The sequence below is a fragment of the Oryctolagus cuniculus genome, chromosome 7 (genome assembly GCF_051225735.1).
Source record: "Oryctolagus cuniculus isolate XC-2025 breed Fujian yellow rabbit chromosome 7, ASM5122573v1, whole genome shotgun sequence".
NCBI lineage: Eukaryota > Metazoa > Chordata > Mammalia > Lagomorpha > Leporidae > Oryctolagus > Oryctolagus cuniculus.
In genome coordinates this window covers 130,516,386-130,537,809 of record NC_142873.1, presented here as the reverse complement: position 1 = coordinate 130,537,809, position 21,424 = coordinate 130,516,386, and the positions used below count along the sequence as shown (strand labels likewise).

General features: G+C 59.0%; 2 protein-coding genes across 7 annotated transcripts; one reads left to right on the top strand and one right to left on the bottom strand.

Moving 5' to 3' along the window:
* Nucleotides 1–3,935: 3,935 nt before the first annotated feature.
* On the top strand, nt 3,936–6,813 carry TMEM125 (transmembrane protein 125). Of its 4 annotated transcripts, none has more exons than XM_008265421.5 (3): nt 3,936–4,064; nt 5,186–5,270; nt 5,495–6,813. In XM_008265421.5, the coding sequence occupies exon 3, from the start codon at nt 5,619–5,621 to the stop codon at nt 6,276–6,278; it is 660 nt and encodes a 219-aa protein (XP_008263643.3). In that variant the 5' UTR covers nt 3,936–4,064; nt 5,186–5,270; nt 5,495–5,618; the 3' UTR covers nt 6,279–6,813. The 4 variants fall into 4 exon arrangements, with proteins under 4 accessions (XP_008263643.3, XP_051712567.3, XP_008263642.3 ...); XM_051856607.3 differs by having other exon boundaries at nt 5,492–6,813; XM_008265420.5 differs by having other exon boundaries at nt 5,113–5,270.
* An 8,168-nt stretch (nt 6,814–14,981) lies between these two features.
* Nucleotides 14,982–19,043, bottom strand: C7H1orf210 (chromosome 7 C1orf210 homolog). 3 transcript variants are annotated; one of them, XM_089337427.1, is made up of 5 exons: nt 18,404–18,713; nt 16,957–17,032; nt 16,599–16,751; nt 16,055–16,162; nt 14,982–15,935 (listed from the first exon to the last, which is right to left on the bottom strand). In XM_089337427.1, exons 4-5 carry the CDS (start codon nt 16,071–16,073, stop codon nt 15,613–15,615), a joined length of 342 nt encoding a protein of 113 aa, XP_089193553.1. In that variant the 5' UTR covers nt 16,074–16,162; nt 16,599–16,751; nt 16,957–17,032; nt 18,404–18,713; the 3' UTR covers nt 14,982–15,612. The 3 variants fall into 3 exon arrangements, with proteins under 3 accessions (XP_089193553.1, XP_008263641.3, XP_002715216.3); XM_008265419.5 differs by lacking the exons at nt 16,599–16,751; nt 18,404–18,713 and adding an exon at nt 18,899–19,043; XM_002715170.6 differs by lacking the exon at nt 16,599–16,751 and having other exon boundaries at nt 18,404–18,710.
* Nucleotides 19,044–21,424: the final 2,381 nt, after the last annotated feature.

Below are 21,424 nucleotides of genomic sequence, written 5' to 3'. Positions count from 1 at the left end.
AAACAGAAGTATTTATTCTGCGGCTCTGGGGATGTCTCCTGGAATCGTGTGGCCTCTAGGACTTGAAGCAGAGCCCATCCATCCCTTGTCCTTGCCCCTCTCCGCAGAGTGGCCTCCCGGAGCCTGTCCAGCCAGCAGAAGGGCACCTTAGCATCTGGCCCTCACAGAAGCCCCCAGACCGACCTGAAAAGCAGAACAATTCTAAGTGGCCAAAAGGGATTATTTGGGGCCTCATTTGAGCCTGGGGCTCACCTCTGTTCTGTCAGCTATAGCCATAGGTGGGGGTCACTGCCGGCCACCGGGGGTGGTCTTTGTGAGTGGGTACTCTGAGGGGTGTCTGTGTGGGGACCTGTCACTCACCGAGCGTGGGCATGGGTGCCTGGAGCAGTTACGTAACCTGCAGTTACATGGGGCTGTGTGCCTATGCTTCTCCAGTGGCCTAGGACGGGCCCATTGTGAGCCCCACTGTACCTCCAGCGCCTGCACAATACCTGGGCAGGGGCCGGCACTGGGGCACAGCGGGTTAAGCTGCCACTGCCGCCATCACCAACATCCCTTATGAGTGCTGGTTCAAGTCCCGGCTGCTCCACTTCCAATCCAGCTCCCTGCTGATGCACCTGGGGAAGCCTGGGCCCCTGCATCCATGTGAGAGACCCAGATGGCGTTCTGGGCTCCTGGCTTCAGCCTGACCTAGTCCCGGCCATTGCAGTCATTTAGGAGGATGACAGGTCTCTCCCCCTCCCCCTGTAACTCTGCCTTTCAAATAAATAAGTCTTTAAAAAAAAATGCCTGGGCCAGAGAAGGGATGCAATGATGTGTGCTGGATGAACTCAGCGCATCATCCGTTCACACACACAGGACTATGCAGGCTGCGTCCTGCTGTACCCACTTTACAGATGAGGGTGCTGAGACCCATCGAGGTGAAGCAGTGTTTCTAAGGCTACACGGCTACGGCAGGGATCTGGCCCTCCGCGATCGATGTAGCTCCCGACGAGCATCCTCCCCACCCGTCACTCACTGCACAGACGCTCCCTGAGCCCCGGCTCATGCTGGGCTTATTCCAGGGGCTGGGATACAGCACACAGGGGCAGAGGGATGCTTCGCTGCCCGTGGGGGAGCAGACAGCGTTCAGGACAGAGGAGAGAAGCCGTAGCCTCTCCCAGAGGGGTAAGCACTAAGAGTAGTTGGGGGAGGTCGCAATGTTAGCAAGGGTGGTGGGAAGGTCCTCCTAGAAGGGGACATCTGAGGACGTTTCTGAAGGACCCCGGGCAGAGGGAGCGGCTGGGGCAGCAGGAGTGAGGGCAGAGCGCACAGGCCCGCCAGCCACGGGTGGGACCTCCACAGAGCAGGGACAGGACCTGCCCCGCCCTCCTTACGCGGGAGCACCCAGTGTCCAGCTCCCGGCTGCCAGGCTAAGAAGAGTCCGAGGAGGGCACACAGCAGGAGGGGGAGAGCTCCCACCACCACCTCCTCCCGCGTGCATCCGAGGCTGTTAGAACCCGCAGTCCCCTCTGCGGCCGCTGCTGCCCCCTCCCGACCGCCACCGCTACCAGCTGGGCTGCGCCAGCAACCTGGGCTTGGGGGCCAGAGTTCACCCGTCCTGGACACAGCCTGCCTTTCCACTTCAGCTCCAAGTCGTTAGATAAGACCCGGATCCAGAACAAAGTTGAAAGTGAAGAAGCTTCCAGGCTTGCTTCCCCTGCTTCAAACCCACAGGGAAGGTAGAAAAAAAAAAAAAGAGGGACATTCAGGGGTGCCCTGGCCCAGTTCCCTGGGCAGCTGGTCCATGCTGAGACTGCACCCTTTCTTGGGGAGGGAGGAAATTAATGTCAGACGTGTGCAAGAGGAATCTGCAGCCATCGAGCCCTGCCAGGCCCCTGCCCCCCAGCTCCTCCACTATAGAGGGAATCTTGGGGCGGCGCTGTGGTGTAGCAGGTAAAGCTGCCGCCTGCAGCGCCGGCATCCCATATGGCGCTGGTCCGTGTCCCGGCTGCTCCACTTCCCAACCAGCTCTCTGCTATGGCCTGGGAAAACAGTGGAAGATGGCCCAAGTCCTTGGGCCCCTGTACCCACGTGTGAGACCCAGAAGAAGCTCCTGGCTCCTGGCTTCTGGCTTCTGATCGGTGTAACTCCGGCCCTCGTGGCCACCTGGGGAGTGAACCAGCAGATGGAAGACCAATCTCTCTCTCTCTCTCTCTTTCTCTCTCTCTTTGTCTCTCCCTCTCTGTAGCTACATTTCAAATAAATAAATACACTTAAAAAAAAAAAGAAAAGAATGAAAGAAAGAAAGGCAATGTGACAGATACAGAGGGAGATCTTCCATCTCTGCATCACTCCCCAAATGGCCACAACAGTCAGGCCTTGGCTAAGCCAAAGGCAGCAGCCCAGAACTCCATCTGGGTCATGCACACGGGTGACAGGGACCCAAGTACTTGGGCCATCCTGCACTGCTTTCCCGGGTGCACTAGCAGGGAGCTGGATTGGAAGCGGAGCAGCCAGCTGTCTCCTAGGAGGTGCGCATGTCCCAGGCAGCAGGTGTCACAGCACTGGCCCTGGTCTTCCTTTCTATTTCCTACGCATCAGAAGAGAGCAAGTGGCATTGTAGGGGGCCAGTCCGGCCGACGCCCTCCTCCCACTCTGGAGCGTGGAGGGTGTGGCCCCAGGCTCGCTGGGTAGAAGCACAGCCATGACCAGGTCCCTGAAAGGTTCAGAACCCCCCACCCCGGCCTGTGAGCACCTCACACACTCCCCGCCTCCCTCTGGTGCTCTGGCTCCCTCTGGCCTGGCCCAAACTTGTGTTTCCAGCTTCACCCCCTAGTCCCCACACCCCGTGCTCCCTGCACAAAACCTGCACACCTGTCAGCTTCTATGTTTTTATTAATCAGTCAACAAATATTTATTGGCTACTTTCTGCTGTGGTCTTGGTGGTTAACAAGCAGGCAGCATCCCTGTACTCGATCTGGTGCAGGGTGGCAGGGAAGTAACTGAAGGGGACTTAAGCACTTTGCGGTGAGAGCGAGTTGTGGGGAAGGCACAAGGATGTACCCAAGAGGCATCTAGACCAGCTTGCAGATCACAGAGGGCTTCCTGGAGGAGGTGGGAAATGTGACTCAACTAGACAGAGGCTAGTTTGAACCCGAATTCCGGGTTCAAACATCAGAAGGGCAAAGTGGAGAGCAGAGTGTGCAGAGCTGAACTGGACTCATTCTGACGGGAGCGCAAGGGGCCAGGGGCACGTGCCTGACCTGGGGGAAACAGCAGCGACTGTGTGAGCCTTCGCGGTGTGGCATTGCTGTTCTGGGAGCTGCTGGGTCCCACCTGAAAGGCCTTTCCTCGTCCCCCTTCCCTGGACCCCACCTCCCCCAGCAGGCGGGGCAAGCGCAGCAGGATTTGAAGGAGAGAGAGCAGAGGGCCTGGGGGTGCTCAGGCAGGTGGGAATGGTGAGCATGGAGGCCCCAGTGCTGGGATCGGGGCTGGGACTGGGTCTGAGGTTGGAGTTGGGTTTGGGGTACGGATTCGGGATCAGGAATCCAGGGAGGGGCTGAGGTTGGATTTTGGGTTGAAGCTGGGAGGTTGTGCTGAGACTCCACGCCAGATGTGGGGTTGGATTTGGAGCTGGGATTCGGAAACGGCTGGGGCTGGGTGGAGTTCTATTAGGGTTAGAAGCTGCAGCTGTGGCTGGGGTTAGGTTCTGAGGCTGGAGCTAAGTAGGGGTCACAGCAGGTGAGGGGGTCGGGCTGCAGCCCAGCTCTGGGGAGAGACAGGAGATTCCTCCCCTGCAGACCTGGGATCCTGGGCCACGGAGCCAAGCAGCAGCTGACGGAGTCCCTCCCTTCCCAGGAATGCCTCTGCCCAGCTGAAGGAGCCAGGCCACGTCAGCCAATCAGCTCAGGCCCTGCCCTGGAAACACCTGTTGATCCTCCCCGCCCCACACCCACCCCCACCCCCAGGCTCACCTGAGTGCAGGTTAAGCAGGTGAAGTGTTCTCCCCGGAAACGGAGCTAGAGTGCCCCACCTGCCCGGCCCTGCCTGCTCAGATCGGATCCAGCACGTCCAGGCTTCCCGTGAGTCCCCACCCCCAACCCCGCTGCCCACGGCGTTGCCACCTTCTCCCACTGGCTTTTCCCCTCTGAGAACCGCGCCCCACCCCCAGCCCAGCCCCTCCACGCCAGCACACCTGTGCAAGCTCTTTCAACCCAAAGTCACAGCCCACGGAATGCTGGAACTGATTTCACGGTCCCGCCCACGGCCCCTCCCCAACCTCGGTAGGGGCACAGGCACCCGCCCATGGGGCCGTGGAGAATGGATCAGGACATAGCCTGTGCCTGGTCACATGATCAGTCATATTCCTGGGGTGATCTGAGACTCGGGTCCTGTGTCCTGTCCTAAACGGGAGGGGCAGCATGGGGTTCGCTTATTCAAAATGCAAGCTTCAGTGTCCAGGCAGGCTTTAGGACCCATTGCAATCCCCCACCCCTCAAAATGCACATCTCTGCAGCTCCTGGGGGCCGGGGCTTTGCTTTCCCAGCTGCCTACAGAAGTGTCTACTGCTGCGTCTCCAGCCAAGTTCCCCCAGAGTCCCCCCTTGACCTTGGCACTGCTCAGAGAAATCGGGGAGCAGTAGACTGGGGAGGAGGGGGAGGGTAAAGACGCAGCAGTTCGGGGGATGAGAGCAGCGGCCTGGCCAGCATGGGGGGTGGTTTAGAGGCGGGCTCCCCACCTCAAGGCGGGTTGGATCAGAAGCAGGAGCGGGGTAGGGGGGGCAGTCGCCACAAGGGCAGCGAGGGGATCCCTAAGTGCGGAACACAAAGAGAACTTCGGGTTTGGGATACGATGATGACCTCAGGTGGCACCTGGGCATCAGAGATGACTGTGGGACATTGCGGGGACAATTGGCTTGGGGGCAGGGGGTGGACGGGTTGCAGAGAGATGGCTCTGGGAACCAGCATCTTCCATTGCCAAATCTGTGGCTGTGGCATTGGCTGGAATGCGCGCACTGGGGACGGATCCTAACACACAGAAGAGGAGGCACAGCCAAGGGAGGATTCAGGTCAGGCTGCTGGATCCAGAAGGGTTAAGTCATAGGCTCCCCCCACCCCACCCCACCCCCAGCCTCCCCACCCAGGAACCAGCGGTGACAGCTGAGGCCATGTGAGTTGGATCCTGAATGAGGCTTTATCTCTAGCTATTGGTCCCATCATCCACCGTGGCACCAGCTCCCTCCGCCAGCAGGGATGGGACAGGCGACTGAGACGGCCGGAGCCAGAGAGGTCAGGGGCCGGGCAGGGGGACTCCCTGATGGGGAGGAGGGGGTCCTGTGGGGGAGGGAACTCTCCCGGGGTCATGGGGGAGCCGCTGCCAGGGTCAGTGGTGGGAAGGGCTTCCCCAGGGCAGAAGGCAGAAGACAGGGGGAGGATTCCCAGGGTTCATCCCCAAGGCTCCCAGGTGAGAGCTGGTGAGCTGAGGAGGTGACACAGCCTCTCTTCCCCAGCAGGTGACAGCAACTTCAGCCTGGACACTGAGGGGCATGGGACTCTGGGCCTACTGCTGCCGAGCCATGGTCCACAGCCCCTGACCCCTGACACTGACCTTCCACCCTAGGCCTGCCTGACCAAGGCATGTCCGAACAAGTGGCTCAAGCCCCAGGGGCCCGGGGGCTGCCCCAAGATGTGCTGGCAGAGCAAGTGGAGCTGTGGTGGTCCCAGCAGCCACGGCGCTCGGCGCTCTGCTTCGCTGTGGCCGTGGGCCTTGTGGCGGGCTGCGGGGCGGGCGGCGTGGTGCTGCTGTCCTCCACCAGCAGCCGCTCCGGCGAGTGGCGCCTGGCAGCGGGCACCGTGCTCTGCCTGCTGGCCCTGCTGGTGCTGGTGAAGCAGCTGATGAGCTCGGCCATACAGGACATGAACTGCATTCGCCAGCCCCACCACGTGGCCCTGCTGCGCAGTGGCGGGGGCGCCGATGCCCTCGTGGTGCTGCTCAGTGGCCTCGTGCTGCTGGTCACCGGCCTGACCCTGGCTGGGCTGGCCGCCGCCCCTGCGCCTGCCCGGCCGCTGGCTGCCATGCTGTCTGTGGGCATTGCCCTGGCTGCCTTGGGCGCGCTCTTGCTGCTGGGCCTGCTGCTGTATGAGGTGGGCGTGAGTGGATACTGCCCCCTTGGCAGGGGTACCGCCCCCTCTGCCCACAACGGCCACAGCGGCCACGGCAGCATCTTCAGCATCTCAGGACAGCTGTCTGCTGGCCAGCGTCACGAGACCACGTCCAGCATCGCCAACCTCATCTGACAGGGCCACAGCCCCGCTTCCCACGCCTGCCTCGGTGTCCCCGCGGCCCATGCTAGGGCGAATGCATGCATGTGCACAGCCCAGGGCTGTGTCAGTCCTTCCGTGAGTTGTGTGATGTGTGATCGGGAGCCCAGGTGGCGCTGTCAGCCACATGTCCGGGTTAGAGAAACGTCTGGGCTCCCTGAGGATTCCTGTGCCCTTGCAAACCCAGCCCTGCCCTGTGACAGCTGCCAGGGCCTTCCCCAGCGGACTCTTGCCCACCCCAGAGGCTGCCCCCGGGGCTGCTCATGGAGGAGTGACTGGGGCAGCGTGGAAAGGACACGGGGTCCAGAAGGGGGCAGACCTGGGGTTGGACTCCTCCCCGAGGCCTTACAGCGCGAGGATTCAGGCAAGGGACCCTGGCTCTCGCGCCCACCCTCGTGTCTCGAGGCTCATGGTCCAGGGCATCAACTGTGGGATTAAATGCCTGTGGTCACAGCGAGGGCTGGTGGATGGATGGGGCTCATGGCAGATGTGCAATAAAATGACAATAGCTGTTGTTGTCCTCAGCATCTTGACCTCACCCCTGCCCCACGCTCCCCACCCCTGTCCATGGTGCCTTGCAGGACTCCTGAGCCAGGCCTGGGCTTCTCCTCTGAGCAGCTGGGTGGGGAGGGCTGGAGGGATGCTCAGCTCTGGGATGGAGGTGGAGACCCGACTCCTTTGCCCTTGCCCTTGCCCTTGCCCGTTGCTGGTTCGGGGCTGGGTGAGAGCAGCTGGCTCCTCTGGAGACTGCACCTCCCTGGTCTCCTTTCCGCTGAGTCCCCGCTCTGAGCCAGAACATGATGTGCCTGTGTAGACGCTGCTCCCACTGGCCTGCTCCTGCGCTGCTGGGCACAGGAGAGCAGTGAATCCCTCTGCGCTGGCAGTGTCCCCTGGGGAGCAAGAGGGCGTCCTCACTTCCTGCCCGTAAGGCCTGGTTACCCGAAGCTCACGGGAGACAGAGCCGCCTGGAGAGGTGGGGAAAGGAGCCCTGTCCCCAAGAGACGCTACCAGAGAGCCACGGGGGCTCCCACAGCTGAGGCCAAGCAGAGCCTGGAGAGAACACAGCGCTGCTGGATGGAGGGAGGGGCAGCATGGGCAGACCCAGGGGAGAAAGATAGGGCAGAACCGCAGAGGCCTGGACCCGAGGAGGGGGTCACACAGCACCAACAGCCGGCAGGGCAGCTGCTGCTGGCGAGCCGGGCACCGGGCTCTCAGGGGACAGACAGGCTGTGGAGGACGCACCCCCAGGAGGCCTGGCACACCTGCCCAGGTCGGGGGACAGGTGACAGGGAGAGCTGGCTCAAGACACAGGCACAGGCAGCCCAAGCACTGAGCTCCTCCATGGCTAAAGCAGGCTTCCCAGCACCTCCTGCCCAGGGTGCTGGCTCATATCCTTCCCCGGTCCCTGCTTAGTGCACATCGCAGCCAGCTCCCCGGCTGTATCTCCCGGGCCTCCACTCGCTCTCTCCTGTAGTCACTTGCCTCCCCGTGGGCCTCCATTTCCCCCACTCCCTGACACACTTCTCAGCCCCTTAGCTCCCCCTCTTCGGTCCCACACCCTCAGCAAGCTCCTCCATGGGTGAATCCAGGCATCTGCCTTTGCCGCACCTGCTACAGTGCATGGTTCTTACAGAAGTCCACGTGCACAGGCAGGCAGCCTCCCCGTGAACTCCTCACGGCCAGCCTCCACCGGGTCACGCTGTGGTTCCCGGGCCAGCTCCTGCTCCCACCCTCTGCACACCGGCATCAGCTCCCTCTAAGCTGACCCCAGCCCCGCCCCCTTGCAGCAGCCTCAGCCCCCCACTCCATGTGAAAATGGAGCATGGGAGGGGCGCTTTCCACTGGCAGCCTCCCGCCGCTCCTCCTTACTTCTGTTTGCCAGCCCAGCTGGGGAATTTGCACTTTGTCCTTGGGACACTGAAAACACTGGGAGTGCTGTGGCCAGAGCAGGACTGGGTCAGGGCAGCAGCTGTGCGGAGCTGGGGGCTGGCCTTAGGAGAGAAAGAGGAAATAGCTGAACAGCCCCAGGAGGGCCCGGCCCCAAAGGGCTGGGGAGCAAGTGGCCAAGCGGGAAGGGTTGGGAAGGGAATCCTAGAAAGAAGGAACAGCAGGAAGAAGGAGATCAGAGGACCTTGGCCAGGGTGGGTGTTTGGAGCAGCTGTTAAGGAGCCGCTTGGGACGCCCATGGTCTGTATCCGTGTGCCTGGGGTTCAAGTCCCAGCTCTGCTTCTGACTGAGTTTCAGGCTCATGGCTTGAGCATTTGAGAAATGAACTAACAGATGGAAGACCTCTCTCCCCACCACCACCATTTCAAATAAAATGAAATAAATACATATTAAAAACAAAATAGGAGGAGCGCCGGCAACAGAACCGTGCAGGCATGTAAGGCTGGGGAGAGGCCGGGGCCAGTCCCGGGGCCACAGAGCCCCGCAGCAGATGTGGCCGTGTCTTAAGGCCCAGAGGAAGCCAGTGGAGGGTTTTCAGCAAGGAATGAGCTGTTCAGAATCATATTTTTAGAGGAGCACTTGGAATTCACTGGAAAGGGTAAAAATGGAGTCAGGGAATCAGTTGGGAAATTAATAAATAGTCCAGCGGTTAGTGGGCGGGGCTTAGGCGAGGGTGGCCAGACTAGGGGATAGAAGTCAAAGAGAACAGATCTGAAAGACATGCAGAAGGGGGGACCAACGGGTCTCTGAGACAGGAGGGGGCAGGCATTGGTGCAGCTGTTTCGACGCCACTTGTGTCACCCACATCCCATATCAGAGTGCCTGTTTCCAGTCCCCGCTCCACGTCCAATCCAGCTTCCTGTAAGCATGCACTCCGAGAGCTGGCAGATGATGGCTCAAGTATTTGGGTCCCTGCTACCCGTGTGAGAGACCTGGACTGGATTCTTGATTCCTGGCTTCAGCCTGGCCCAGCCCAGGGTTGTTGTGGGCATCTGGGGGCGGGAACCAGCGAATGGAAGATCTCTCTTTGTCTCTGTCTCTCTGCCTCCCTGTCTGCCTTTGAAATAAAACAAAAAATAAATCAATTTTTAGACTTTTTTTAAATATGGGAGAGATATGGTTGATTAAATGTTGATCTAAAAAAAAAAAAAAAAAGAGGTTAAAGATACAAGGTAGAGAAGAGTCATTCTTAGGCAAGGTCCCAAGCAGGGGTGGGTTGGGTGAGGCTAGGGCACATAATGGAAGAGTTGGGTTTACAGCTCCATTTTTTTTAAAGATTTATTTATTAATTTCAACGTCAGAGTTACAAAGGAAAAGACAGATCTCCCATATGCTGGTTCACTCCCCAGGTGGCTGCAATGGCCAACACTGGGCCAGACAGAAGCCAGGAGCCAGGAGCTTCAGCCAGGTCTCCCACAGGGGGGCAGGGGCCCAAGCACTTGGGCCATCCTCTGATGCTTCACCCAGGCAATTAGCAGGAAACTGGATTGGAAGTGGAGCAACCCAATGTTGGCCCCTTGAAACTCCATTTTGATAGGAAGGAAGGAAGGAAGGGGGAGAAGGGAGGAAGAGAGGTGGGGAGGATAAAGATTTTGTAGCAGGAAATGGGGAGAACCCGACCACCAGTCACTTTCTCTGCAGTGGAAGCACTTGGAGAGAGCAGCTATGCAAGGGTAAGGGATCAGACCAGGAACACAGCGAGATTCGGGAGCACTCTAACTGCATATACGAGCAGGCACAGCCTGGGGACAGCGAGGTTTTCTTGGAAGCACACAGGGGCCAGGGCGCAGGTGCTGGGAGCAGTTGGTCTCATGTTGAAAGTGAACCAGGAGCCTGTGGGGGTGAGATGACAGGGCAGGAAAGTTGAGGACTTGGCCAGAGGGAGGTCGACGTGCTGGACCCTGAAATCCACACTGACATTGAATGAAGAGGAGAGACGGAGTGGCGTGGTCTGGACCTGAGGCTGCCCCTGAGAGGCGGGTGAGGTACAGAGAGAGGAACTTGACCCGCGTGCCTCCTGGGCCTACCGGACAAACGCCAGGGTCTCAGCCATGCCTTCTGGAGATCCGGATCCTGGCAGAATGTGCCCTGGAAATGGCCCATCCGGCCCAGTCCTGGAGTCCTCACATCGCCCCCATCGCCTCCCACCTGGGACACTCAGAACCAAGGGGCCTGCCGAAGGCTCCTGGTGCTCAGCTTCCTGCACAGGGCAGGGCCTGCCTCCTTGACCCGTGACAGCCTCCTGGGCATAGCCGTGAAAGTCACCACAAGGACCCGGGGTGGGTGGGGGGAGGACTAGCGCTGGGGGGAGTTGAGGGTACAGAGGGAGGAGCCAGCCCGAGCAAAGTGGGAGTGAGTCCAGCAACCAGCAAGCAAGAGGTACCTGCTGTGTCTTGGGCTCACTCCAGATGGGGCAGGGACATTGTTGCTGGGCGAATTGAAGCGCTTTGGCTCTCAGCTCCTTGATCTGCAGAGCGAGGCGGCCGGCCCCAGAGCGGCTGTAGGGAGCGGCTGGAGCATCAGCGCTGGGGAGCTGCCACTGGCGTTGTCGTCATGGTCCACAGCGTCAGAGTTCTCATGCAGGTCTTTGCTGTCTCGAGTCCTGGCAACTGAGACTTCCTTTCTTTTCTTTCTTTCTTTTTTTTTTTTTTTTTTTTTTTTTGTTAAAGGTTTATTTATTTATTTGAAAGAGTTACACAGAGAGAGGAGAGGCATAGATAAAGAGAGGTTTTCCATCCACTGTTTCACTCCCCAGTTGGCCACAACAGCAGGAGCCAAGCCGAAGCCAGGGGCTTCCTCCAGGTCTTCCCATGCAGGTGCAGGGGCTCAAGGACTTGGGCCATCTTCTACTGCTTTCCCAGGCCACAGCAGAGAGTTGGATTAGAAGTGGAGCAGCCAGGACTAGAACCAGCGCCCATAAGGGATGCCGGCACTATAGGTGGGAGCTTTACCTGCTACGCCACAGCACCAGCCCCCAGAGACTTTCAAATCCCCAGCCTGGCAGCCAAGAAGAGCAAGCAAGCCCCGCCCTCAGGCTGAACCTCCCTGGTTGGTAGACCTGTTGGCCTGGGGCTGACCAGGGAACCCGACACGCGAGCTCTGCTCTGCTTCACATTGGCAGCTCATTGATTCGGCCACGGACATGTGAGGGCCGTACTCTGGGGCTCCTCCTTTTACTGAGGAGTCGAGGCACTGAGGGGTTAAGTCCCTTGCTCCATGTCCCACAGAAACAGCAGAGCTGGGATCTAGATCTGGGCAACCATGCTTTCAACTTACTTTGCTACCCTGTGAAATGCAACTGGAGTTTCTTTCTTTCTTTCTTTCTTTCTTTTTTTTTATAGGCAGAGTGGACAGTGAGAGAGAGAGACAGAGAGAAAGGTCTTCCTTTGCCATTGGTTCGCCCTCAAATGGCCGCTGCGACCAGCGTACCGCGCTGATCCGATGGCAGGAGCCAGGTACTTATCCTGGTCTCCCATGGGGTGCAGGGCCCAAGCACCTGGGCCATCCTCCACTGCACTCCCTGGCCACAGTAGAGAGCTGGCCTGGAAGAGGGGCAACCAGGAAAGAATCCGGCACCCCGACCAGGACTAGAACCCGGTGTGCCGGCGCCGCTAGGCGGAGGATTAGCCTAGTGAGCCGCGGTGCTGGCTTTTTTTAATTTTTTAATTTTTTATTTTTTTTGGCAACTGGAGTTTCTTAACCTGTGGCTTTGTGCGGCCTCCCATCTCTTGCCTCCACCAGGACAAGAGAAGTGGTCTTGCCACTGGAGGCGGCAGGAAGGCTGGGATATCCTCCAAGGTCCCATCTTGTCGGGTTCCCTAGAGCAGAGCAGGTGGAAGAGCCATTGAGGCTGGAAGGCAGCGCAGCCAGAGGGTCTGGCAAGTCCCAGGCCTCCCAGCAGCTCCAGCACCCCTGGCCTGCGAGCCTTGGACCCAGGTCCTGCTTCCTCCCAGCACTTGGGACCTGCCTGAGGGACACAGCAGGAATGGAGTCCCCCGAGGGATCAAATGAAGCCGGGAAGAACAAAGTCCAAGGTGACCCCAGGCCCTGCTCAGCCAGACCCACACCCAACAGCAGGTTCTTGTGAGTCCAGGCTCTGGAAGAGTAATCGGGGGACCAGGCCCTTACCTTCCCCCAGGGTCACTCTGAGGTTCTGTCTGACTCAGGTCCCCATGCGTATGTGACACTGGGGACAGCTGAGCTGCTCTGCCACACAGAGCTGCACACAGGGAGCCCTCGGTGGCAGCAGTCGAGGGGCACACCCGAAGTAACAAGCCCAACTGCAGAGGCCAGGATGTGCCCTCAGCCCCCTACGCCTGCTGCCCAGGGTCCTCCTCCAGGGTCTCAGGCTGCAGCCACCTCTGCTCGCCCAGGCTGCAAGGGTCAGACCCAGGCTGGACGGAGAAACAGTTGCTGGGCTCTCCTCCTCCTGGCTTCTTCCCCAGTCTCCCCACCACCAGGCCCTCCCCACTCCGGCCTCAGCGCCCTCTCAGTCTGCCTCTTCCCCTCTCAGCGCCCACCTCTGTGTCTGCCCTGGGATCCACTGTCCCTGGGCATCTTCACCTGGAAACCCTGCACCTGACATCGGAACCCCAGCCTGCTCTTCCCCAGGGCACCCAGGAACCAAGCCAGAAACCAGGGCGGGTTTATTGATGACTCTATTCCCGAAGTCAACCAGGACTGGCAGCTCCACCTCCTTCCTGTCTCTGGAATTTCTGCTCCCTGTGCCACACCTTCCATCTTTTCACTCCTGTCTGCAACCCTTCCCCCTGTCCGTCTCTGCCCAGCGGCCTGAGTGACTTTTCTATCATGATTATTATCACTCTCACCTAAACTGTCCACAGCCTCCATCGCTCCGGGGCTAGAGTGAGAGCTCTCTCTAAGCTTGCAAGGCCCTAACCAGTCTGGTCCACTCCAGCCTGTCACTGCCATGGCCACCACTGAGACTGTCAACTCAGGTCCCCTTGGGGGCCAGCACTGGGGTATAGTGGGTAAAGCCTCTGCCTGCGGTGCTAGCATCCCATATGGGTGCCGGTTGGAGTCCAAGCTGCTCTACTTCCGGTCCAGTTCCCTGCTAATAGTTGGGAAAAGAGAAGATGGCCCATCCTTGGGCCCCTGCACCCACATAGGAGACCCGGAAGAAGTTCCTGGCTCCTGGCTTCAGATCAGCCTAGCTCGGGCCATTGCGGTCATTTGGGGAGTGAAACAGCAGATGGAAGACACCCCCCCCACACACCTCTGCCTCTCTGTAACTCTGCCTTTCAAATAAATAAATAAATCTTAAAAAAAAATCTCAAGTCCCCCTACCCTCCTGCCCTCTGCTCAAGCACTCACTCCGATAGCCACCCCCTCACGTCCCCCTCTCTGCTGGCTTCCCTCAGAGGCTGGGCCAGCCACCTAGCCCATGGGAACCTAGAACAGACAGGCAGGCTCCCCACATCACGTGTGGGCTGCAGTCCGAGCTGATTGGGGCAATGGTGGGTGGACACTCAGCCCAGTGGGCCAATGACACGCTCTTGCCTGAGTACTCGCAACATAGACTGGAGTCCTGGGCAAGCAGCGTCCCGTCAATGCCCCTACAGGACAGATCTCGGAGGCGCAGTGTCTGATGTCCAGCTGCCGGGGCTGCGGCAGTTGCCCTGCCACTCAGGTGATCCTGTGAGACAGCCAGGACACCCCCCTCAAGACGCCTTGCTATGGTCTGCAATCACAAGCGGCTTAACTGAAGCCTCTGCCTTCTTAAACCTGCCTCCCTTGCTCAATCTCCCCACCAACAACCATGACCCTTGCCCTCGAGATTCTTGATAAAGTCCTGCCTGTTGATCTCCGCCTCTCCCCGTCATTCACCCACGCCTCAGCCCAAAATAATTCAACAAATACAGCCGATCCTTGGTATCCAGAATCCCTGGTGGATACCAAATTCCTCAGATGCTCAAGTCCATTATAAAAACGGATGCAGAGTTTTCAGGCGGATGGCACGTGTCCCCTATACCTGAAATCACCTGTGGATTTCCCGCAACACCTAGTAAAATGCCTACACTTCGCTTCATTTGCATGGATTTGGCATCATACTCTGCATGAAGCAAAATTAAGTTTTGTCTTTTGGGACTTTCTGGAACTATCCCCCCATAATTTTTGATTCATGGGTGGTTGAATCCACTGATGTGAAACTCCTGGATTCAGAGGGCCGACCATATTTATTTAGCATTCACCTCGTATGAGAATCTGAAGATAGAAGAATATGGCACAGGCTGAGGGCTCAGGGAGCTCACAGCCACAGTAAGGGGTAAGTGCAAATTGTAATAAAGATTCAAATACAGGGGGCAAAGGGCCAGCGCTATGACACAGTGAGCTAAGCGCTTGCTCATGCTGCTGGCATCCCATAGTGGAGTGCCAGTTCAAGTCCCAGCTCCCTGCTAATGTGCCTGGGATGGCAGCAGGAGAAGGCTCAAGTGCTTGGGTTCTTGCCACTATGGATATAGTTCTTGGCTCCTCCTGCCTAGCTCGGCACCTGCTGCTATTGGCATTTGGGGAGGAAACCAGTGCATGGGAGACTTTTCTCTCCCTATGTGTGTCTTTCCCTTTTTCGCTGTCACTCTGCCTTTCAAATAAATAAATCTTTAAATAAAATAAAGTAATAAAATAAAACCGAGGAGCTGCTGGAAGGCATCCTGCAGGTGGGGACGCCTGAGCAGCCACTTTCCAGCTAGAGTGATGAGTTCCAGTCCAGGAAACATGCAAATGAACGTTTTATTTCTATTCAAAATGAAAAGATGTATTAACCCTTCTGAAAAACATAACCGGATTACCCACTTCATTGATGGGAAAAAGTTCAAGAGGAAACTGAGCGCTGGCTTCCACCTGCGCACACAGCATCACCTGAGCACATCTGCAAGACAGGCAGGTCAGGAGCCACATGGCACCTGCCAAAGATTTGGGAGAAGGGCAGTCTGCACTTGATCTTAGCCAAAAGGCCGAGAAGCGATAAGAGAAGGGCGGTCTGGACAGCAGGACAACGTCTGGACAGGAGGACAACGGACACAGAGGTGCGTGGCAAAGCTACAGGGGAAGGGCAGGAGAAGGCAAAGACTGAGCTAAGCAGGGAGTGAAGCAGGCCAGAGAGGCCCCACCCAACATTTGCTGGGCTTTGTCCTGAGAACCGTGGGGAGCCATCCAAGCAGAGAGCCGTTGCCGCTTCGGTGGCCAGGGTCAGGAGCGGGCGGGCTGCTGTACCCCCGTCTGCCTCTGAGCCCTGGACACCTCTGTCCCCGAGGCTTGAGGCTCGCGTGTGGTAGTTTCTGTGGTACACAACTGTCCTTACGTTGTCAGGCGCCGAGGCAGGGGGAGTACCCAAGATCAGGGCTCAGAGGGAGAAGGGGTCCCTGTTGCCCTCTGTCCCCAGCTCGCCGGCTCCCGGCTGAATGTAATTGTCCTCGATGAAGCCATCATCATCCTCGATCTCACCCACCTCTGGGCGGCGGTCCCCCCTTGTCCCGGGCAGCGGGCGGTGCTGGTAGCTGGCACGGTAGCGGCGGCACAGGTGGCATTTGGCAGCAACTGCGACGAGCACAGAGAGGACCACGGCCCCCAGCACAACCCCTACCAGCACAGGCCATGCCCGGCCCCCAGAGCCTGGTCCGGCAGCTGTGGCTGATGCTGTGGGGAACTCCGAGGGCCCCACTTGGGCTGCAGAGAAAGGAGCAGCATTATGGGCGTGTCCCACAGAGGGGGTGGACACAATCTCCCACAATCCCAGCACCTAAGGGGAACCCGCCCTTCCTTAGCCACCTTCCACAGCCACTCACTCTGGTTTGCCTCATTCATGGAAGGGCTTGATGATGCTTTTGCCTATGCCAGAAAGAGCCCAGGCTCCAAGGAGACCCCAGACGCTAGGCAGCCCCAGAGGACGAGTCCTGGAAAAAAGACATGGGTGCCGGTGTCACACTGGCCACAGGCACAAACTAGAGCACTACACAGACGCCGGCGACCAGAGAGGACCCAGTGACCCTACCCCCTGTCCACAGAGGGGCGACAGCTGAGCAGGGACTGTGACAGCCCAGCCCTAGAAGCCGCTTATAAAAATAAAAATTCTAGAACGTGCAAGCCTATGATTCAGGGGCCAGGTAGTGTACTACAAAACTCCACAAGGTTGGGGTAAGCATCAACCCCACCTTACTGATGAGGGCTCCAAGGCCCAGGAAGGTGAGCTGGCTCCACCAGGGTCCCAGGATTCAAACCCAGGTCTCTGATACTACAGTCCACTGCTCAGCAGCTTCGCTGCCGACAAACTGGGGACGGGAGAAGGGGCAGAAGTAGGCTCGGCTCCCAAGGGGCGGCACTGGGCCTCACCTGGAGTCACCCAGCAGCAGCAGAGACCTCACACATAGGCGGAGATGCAGGTGCCCACCTAGGGCAGGCCTCCCAGGCTGACCTCTGCTCCTGAGTCCGCAGCCACCACTGCCCGACCTGTCCACTCCCCTGTATCCTCAGGAGGCCCACCCTCTGCCCCCAGAGGGAGACAGCCATGTCAGGGACTGTCCAAAGAGGAGTCCCTGGATTAGGGAATTTTCTGGATGAGAATCACCTAGAGCTAGGGGTCCCTAGAGGAGGACCACCTGGAGGAGGCTCACCTGAATGGGGGCAGGGGCAAGGGGCAGGGGGCAGGGAAGGAGCACCTAGAAGAAGAGCATCAAGGTGAGGGAAATACCTGGAGGAGGGACAGCTGCGATTGGGGAGTATCTGCAGGTGGAGCACCTGACTCAGAGGAGTCCCTGGGGCGGAGCCTAGGAGAAAAGCACCTGGTTTAAGGGAGACTCAGCCACATTCTTCATGCAGATACTCCCTGCCTGTCCTCAAGCCCATCGGCTGTCCCTCCACACTTCTCTGGAAGGTTGATGCCCCCTCCCCAGAGCTGCCCTGCCCAGCCGGGCCAAACCCCCCACCTGGTTTGAGTCCAGAACCCTCAAGGCCTAATCACACCTCTGTCCCTGTGAGACTGTCCCAGGGTCCCCTGAATTGGCCCCAGGCAACAACCAATCAGGCTTTGTAGATAATGGGGGGAGTGGAGAGCGAGGGTGGACACACAGGAGAAGGCATTAGGATGGAGAGATCAATTATTCATTCATTGGCAAGCATGCACTGGCTGCCTCCTGTGGACCTCACCTCCCCGCTAAGTTCTCAAAAAAAATGGGAGTTTGGGTGGGGGCGTTTGGCACTGCTGCAGCACAGTGGATTAAGCAGCCACCTGCAATGCCGGCATCCTATATGAGCACCAGCCGGCTGCTCCACTTCCGGCCCAGCTCCCTGCTAGTGCACCAGGGGAAAGCAGCATGAGATGGCCCAAGGGTTTGGGCCCCAACTGACCATATGGGAGACTGGGATGGATTTCTGGGCTCCCATTTTCAGCCATCTGGGAAATGAACTAGCATTTCTCTCTCTTCCTTCCCTCTCTCCCTCTCCCTCCCTCTCTCTCTCTCTCTGTAACTCTGCCTTTCAAATAGATGAACCTTTTTTTAAAAAAATGCCTGTTTGGGACTGTCATCCTAATGTCAGAATGCTCCCAATTCTAGCTTCCTGCCAATGCCCACCTAAGGAGGGGGCAGATGATGGCTCAAGTACTTGGGTCCCTGCCACCCACGTGGGAGACCCAGATGGAATTTCTGGCTCCTGGCTTTGGCCTGGTCCAGCCTTGGCTATTGCAGGCACTGGGGAGTGAAACAACTGATGAGTGCACTCTGTAATACAATCTGTCTCTCTCTGCCTTTCCAATAAATACATTTAAGTGAAAATCTGTCCCACTGAAACGAATGGAATCAACTGATGTTTCAAAAATTCTATTCCTTTCCTCCTTGCACTGCCCCTGTGAATTCTTCTCAAGGACACACACACACACACACACACACGATAACCTTCCAAGGGCACATGTACTCTCCAAAAGGCCTGAGCTCTCAGCCCACCCCCCTGCCCTTCCCCCACCCCACCCACCCCCACACGCTCTGTCACCCCACCCCTCAGGTCACACTTTTCTCCAGGGACAAACACTTCCCCCCACACACAGACACACACATTTCCTGCTCCAAGGAGCCCGTGGGGGAATCTGTGTAGAGCCTGGGACCCCCTCGCCGGCCCCCCAATGTCTTTCCCTCTGCTCCCACCTTAGGAACTGTGCACAGTCCGTGGAGGTGGCTTCCGGCTGGGCCGGCAGAACCTGGACAGGTGGGCGGGCCGGCGCCGCGGCTAGACTCCACCTGGGGCGGCGGTGGGCGGGGCCGAGGCTTCGGGGGAGGGGGAGGGCCGGCAGCACGCGGCGCTTCCAGCTGGGAGAACTCATCCCGGGAGCTCGCGGGTTTCGGCCCAGAACCGCCTTGGTGCAGGCCCCACCCCCACCCCAGGGTCGGATCGGGAGAGGGTCCAGCCACCTCTAAAAGGTGGAAGTGGCAGCCGGCAGCTGCTCAGGCGAGTGGCCCTGATAAACAAGCACATTTCCGGCGCAAAGTCCAGGGTAGGAGTGGGAGCTCTGCAGGCCTGCGAAGCCGGTGGGCCGGAACCCGAGGGGAAGGGGCGGGCATTCCTCCCAGGCAAAGCCAAGGAGGGACCAAGGGCACTCCGAAATTGCCTGTGAACACGTGTGTGAGCCCACGTGAGCTTACCTGGGGTGGGGGTGGGGCTCACGGCTTCCTCTGGCCCGCGAGGCCCCTGTCACCCCAGCAGCAGTCTCCGCTCCCTTTAACCTCATTCCTTCTCCCAGGGCCTGGTGCTTCCTTGTCCAGTTCAGGAGTCACCTTCCCGAGCCCTCCCTCTGCCCTAGCAAGTCCTGCCCCTTCCAAGGCCAGAGCACACCCACCCACCCCGCCCCCCCCCCGCGTCTGGAAACGACGACTTCTTCCCGCCCTGCCTCCCCCTTTAGGCTGGGAGTCCTCCTGCGTGAGGCCAAGTGTGAAGATCTCTGGATTCAAGGCACCCAGCTCAGTGCCGGTCGCCAGGCAGGATCTCAGTAAACACCTGGGCGAGGAAGGGCGGCCTGAGCGGAGGCACAGACGCCCCCGGATTAACGGGGACCCAGGGCAGTGGAGAGGGGCTGCAAGTGGGGCCGGAGATCTGCGCTGGGAGGCGGAGGCCGGTTCACGCCGGTCCCGCACCCCTTTGCATGGGGTCCTGACCCTTCCCACCTCTTCCTCTCTCTGTGGCGCTGACGCCTTCACTGGGCTGCAGCCCCTCCAGACTGGTTTCTCTTCCTGGAACCGCCCCTCCACCCAATCTCCCTCCCCATGCTTCTCACACACTGCCCTTCTCCTAGACCTCTGCTTCCGCAAGCCAGCCCCTCCCCTCGCATCTCCACTTGGCCCTCAGCCCTCAGGTCTGGCTCAGGGGCCTCTTTATCTGGGCCAGTGTTCCCTGAGGTTGGCTAGCTGGGTGAACCCCTCCCGTCCCCTGTGACCTTGGTCCTTTTCCCTCCTGCCGCCCCCCAAGCCCTGGTATTGCCACTCTGCAGTTTTCCCTGTGAGCCAGACCCTGGAGGTGAGGCCCGCACTGTCCAGTTGCCACTGTCGCCCCAAGATCTAGTATGCAACCACAGACATAGAACGGGAGGGAAATGAGTTTTATCCTGGCTGGGGCACCACGGTGCCAAGGAAGAGGGGGGATTTGATTTCTGAAGAGGAAATCCTAGGATTCAGCTGATGTCCATGGCACAGTTCCGTGTCCCCTGCGCCGGGCCAGGCTTTCTGCATGTGGGTTCCCATGCATCATAACCTGAGTCACACATAAAACTCACCGCACCAGTCCTTGTCACGCATCCAGTGCACTCAGAATGGTGGGTGACTGCCACAGGGTTCATCTTCCCCCCCAGCTCTCAACAGCTTCCCCTCCCTGCCCCGCCCCACCCCAGGCCCCTACAACCACCAGTCTCTTCCTATCTGTGGATTTGCCTAGGAGGGACATTTCCCGTAAAGGGAGTCATATTTGTGGCTGCCTCTCAATGGACGATTTCACCAAATCCTCCTCACAGTGCCATGAGACAGATGTTAGTTACCCCCTCCCCAGGTGAAGGGAAGCAGACTGCGAGGAAAGAAGCAGTGTGTGTGTCCACGAGGGGACGTCCTGAGCTGCGCTGGATTCATTACACAGGGCTACGGGGGTGGGGCGGGAGCACCTGCTCCTGGGTAACCAGCCACAGGCCACACAGAACCGGAAGCCTGCCTCCCAGCCCCTTTGGTGCCACTCCCTCCTGCATGCAGCAGCCCCGACCAACCCGAAACAAAGGCAAAGTCCTTGTCCACTCCCCTCAAATCCCAAAGCCCCTCCCATCCGGGCACCTGTTCCCAGCTGCAGCCTTGCCTCCGGGTCCGAGCTGCGCCAGCTTGTTCCGGGACCAGGCCTTTCTTTCTGACCGCCATCTATAATGGCTCGGTAAATCCTTTCATTTCGGAGACCGCTTGGTCTCAGGACTCTTGCATTCATGGGTCAGATGTGCTCAGTGAATAGGCACTGCACGTCCACCCCGAGGCACATGCTGGAAGCAGCAGAGGGCAATCGGCTAGATCCCCCCACCCGCCCCTGCCGTGTGGAGAGCAGACAGCTGGGTGTCAGCTGCTGCCTGCGCCTCAGCCAGGAGCTCTGATGCAGTGAACAACCTTTGCCACCTTCCACGGCAGCCCTGGCAACCAGGTGACGGGCTCTGTGCTCGCTGCCGGGGACGGTTTGTGCCACCTTAAGGCTCTCATTGTGATGAGGACGGTGGACAGCACCAAGTACACGATGAGATTGCTTCAGATAATGGTCTGTGAAGAAGCTCAAACTTCACGTGAGCATGAGAGGAGGGGCCCCTCTAGCTAGCTCCGTCAGAAAAGGAGGGGACTTCCTGAAGAGGGCACGTGTGAGCGGAGACCCGGGTAAGAGAGACAGGGAAGGCCAGTGTCTGGGGCAAGAGCCTTCCAGGCAGAGGGAAGAGGCAAGACACACAGCCAGAGGCCGGAGTGCGGCTGGAGGCTCCCGACTGTAGGAGGAGTCAGTGAGGAGCGGTGGGAGGGGCCACGTCAGGGGCCTGTCAGTGAAGAGGTGGGAGGAGCCACACCAGGGCCTGTCAGTGAGGGAGGTGGGGGGAGCCATGTCAGGGACCTGTCAGTGAGGGGGCAGTGGGAGGAGCCACATCAGGAGCCTGTCATTGAGGAGGTGGG

What these genes read in the sequence shown, in the direction of transcription:
- TMEM125 (XM_008265421.5), top strand. Translation starts at nt 5,619, where the DNA reads ATGTCCGAACAAGTGGCTCAAGCCCCAGGGGCCCGGGGGCTGCCCCAA.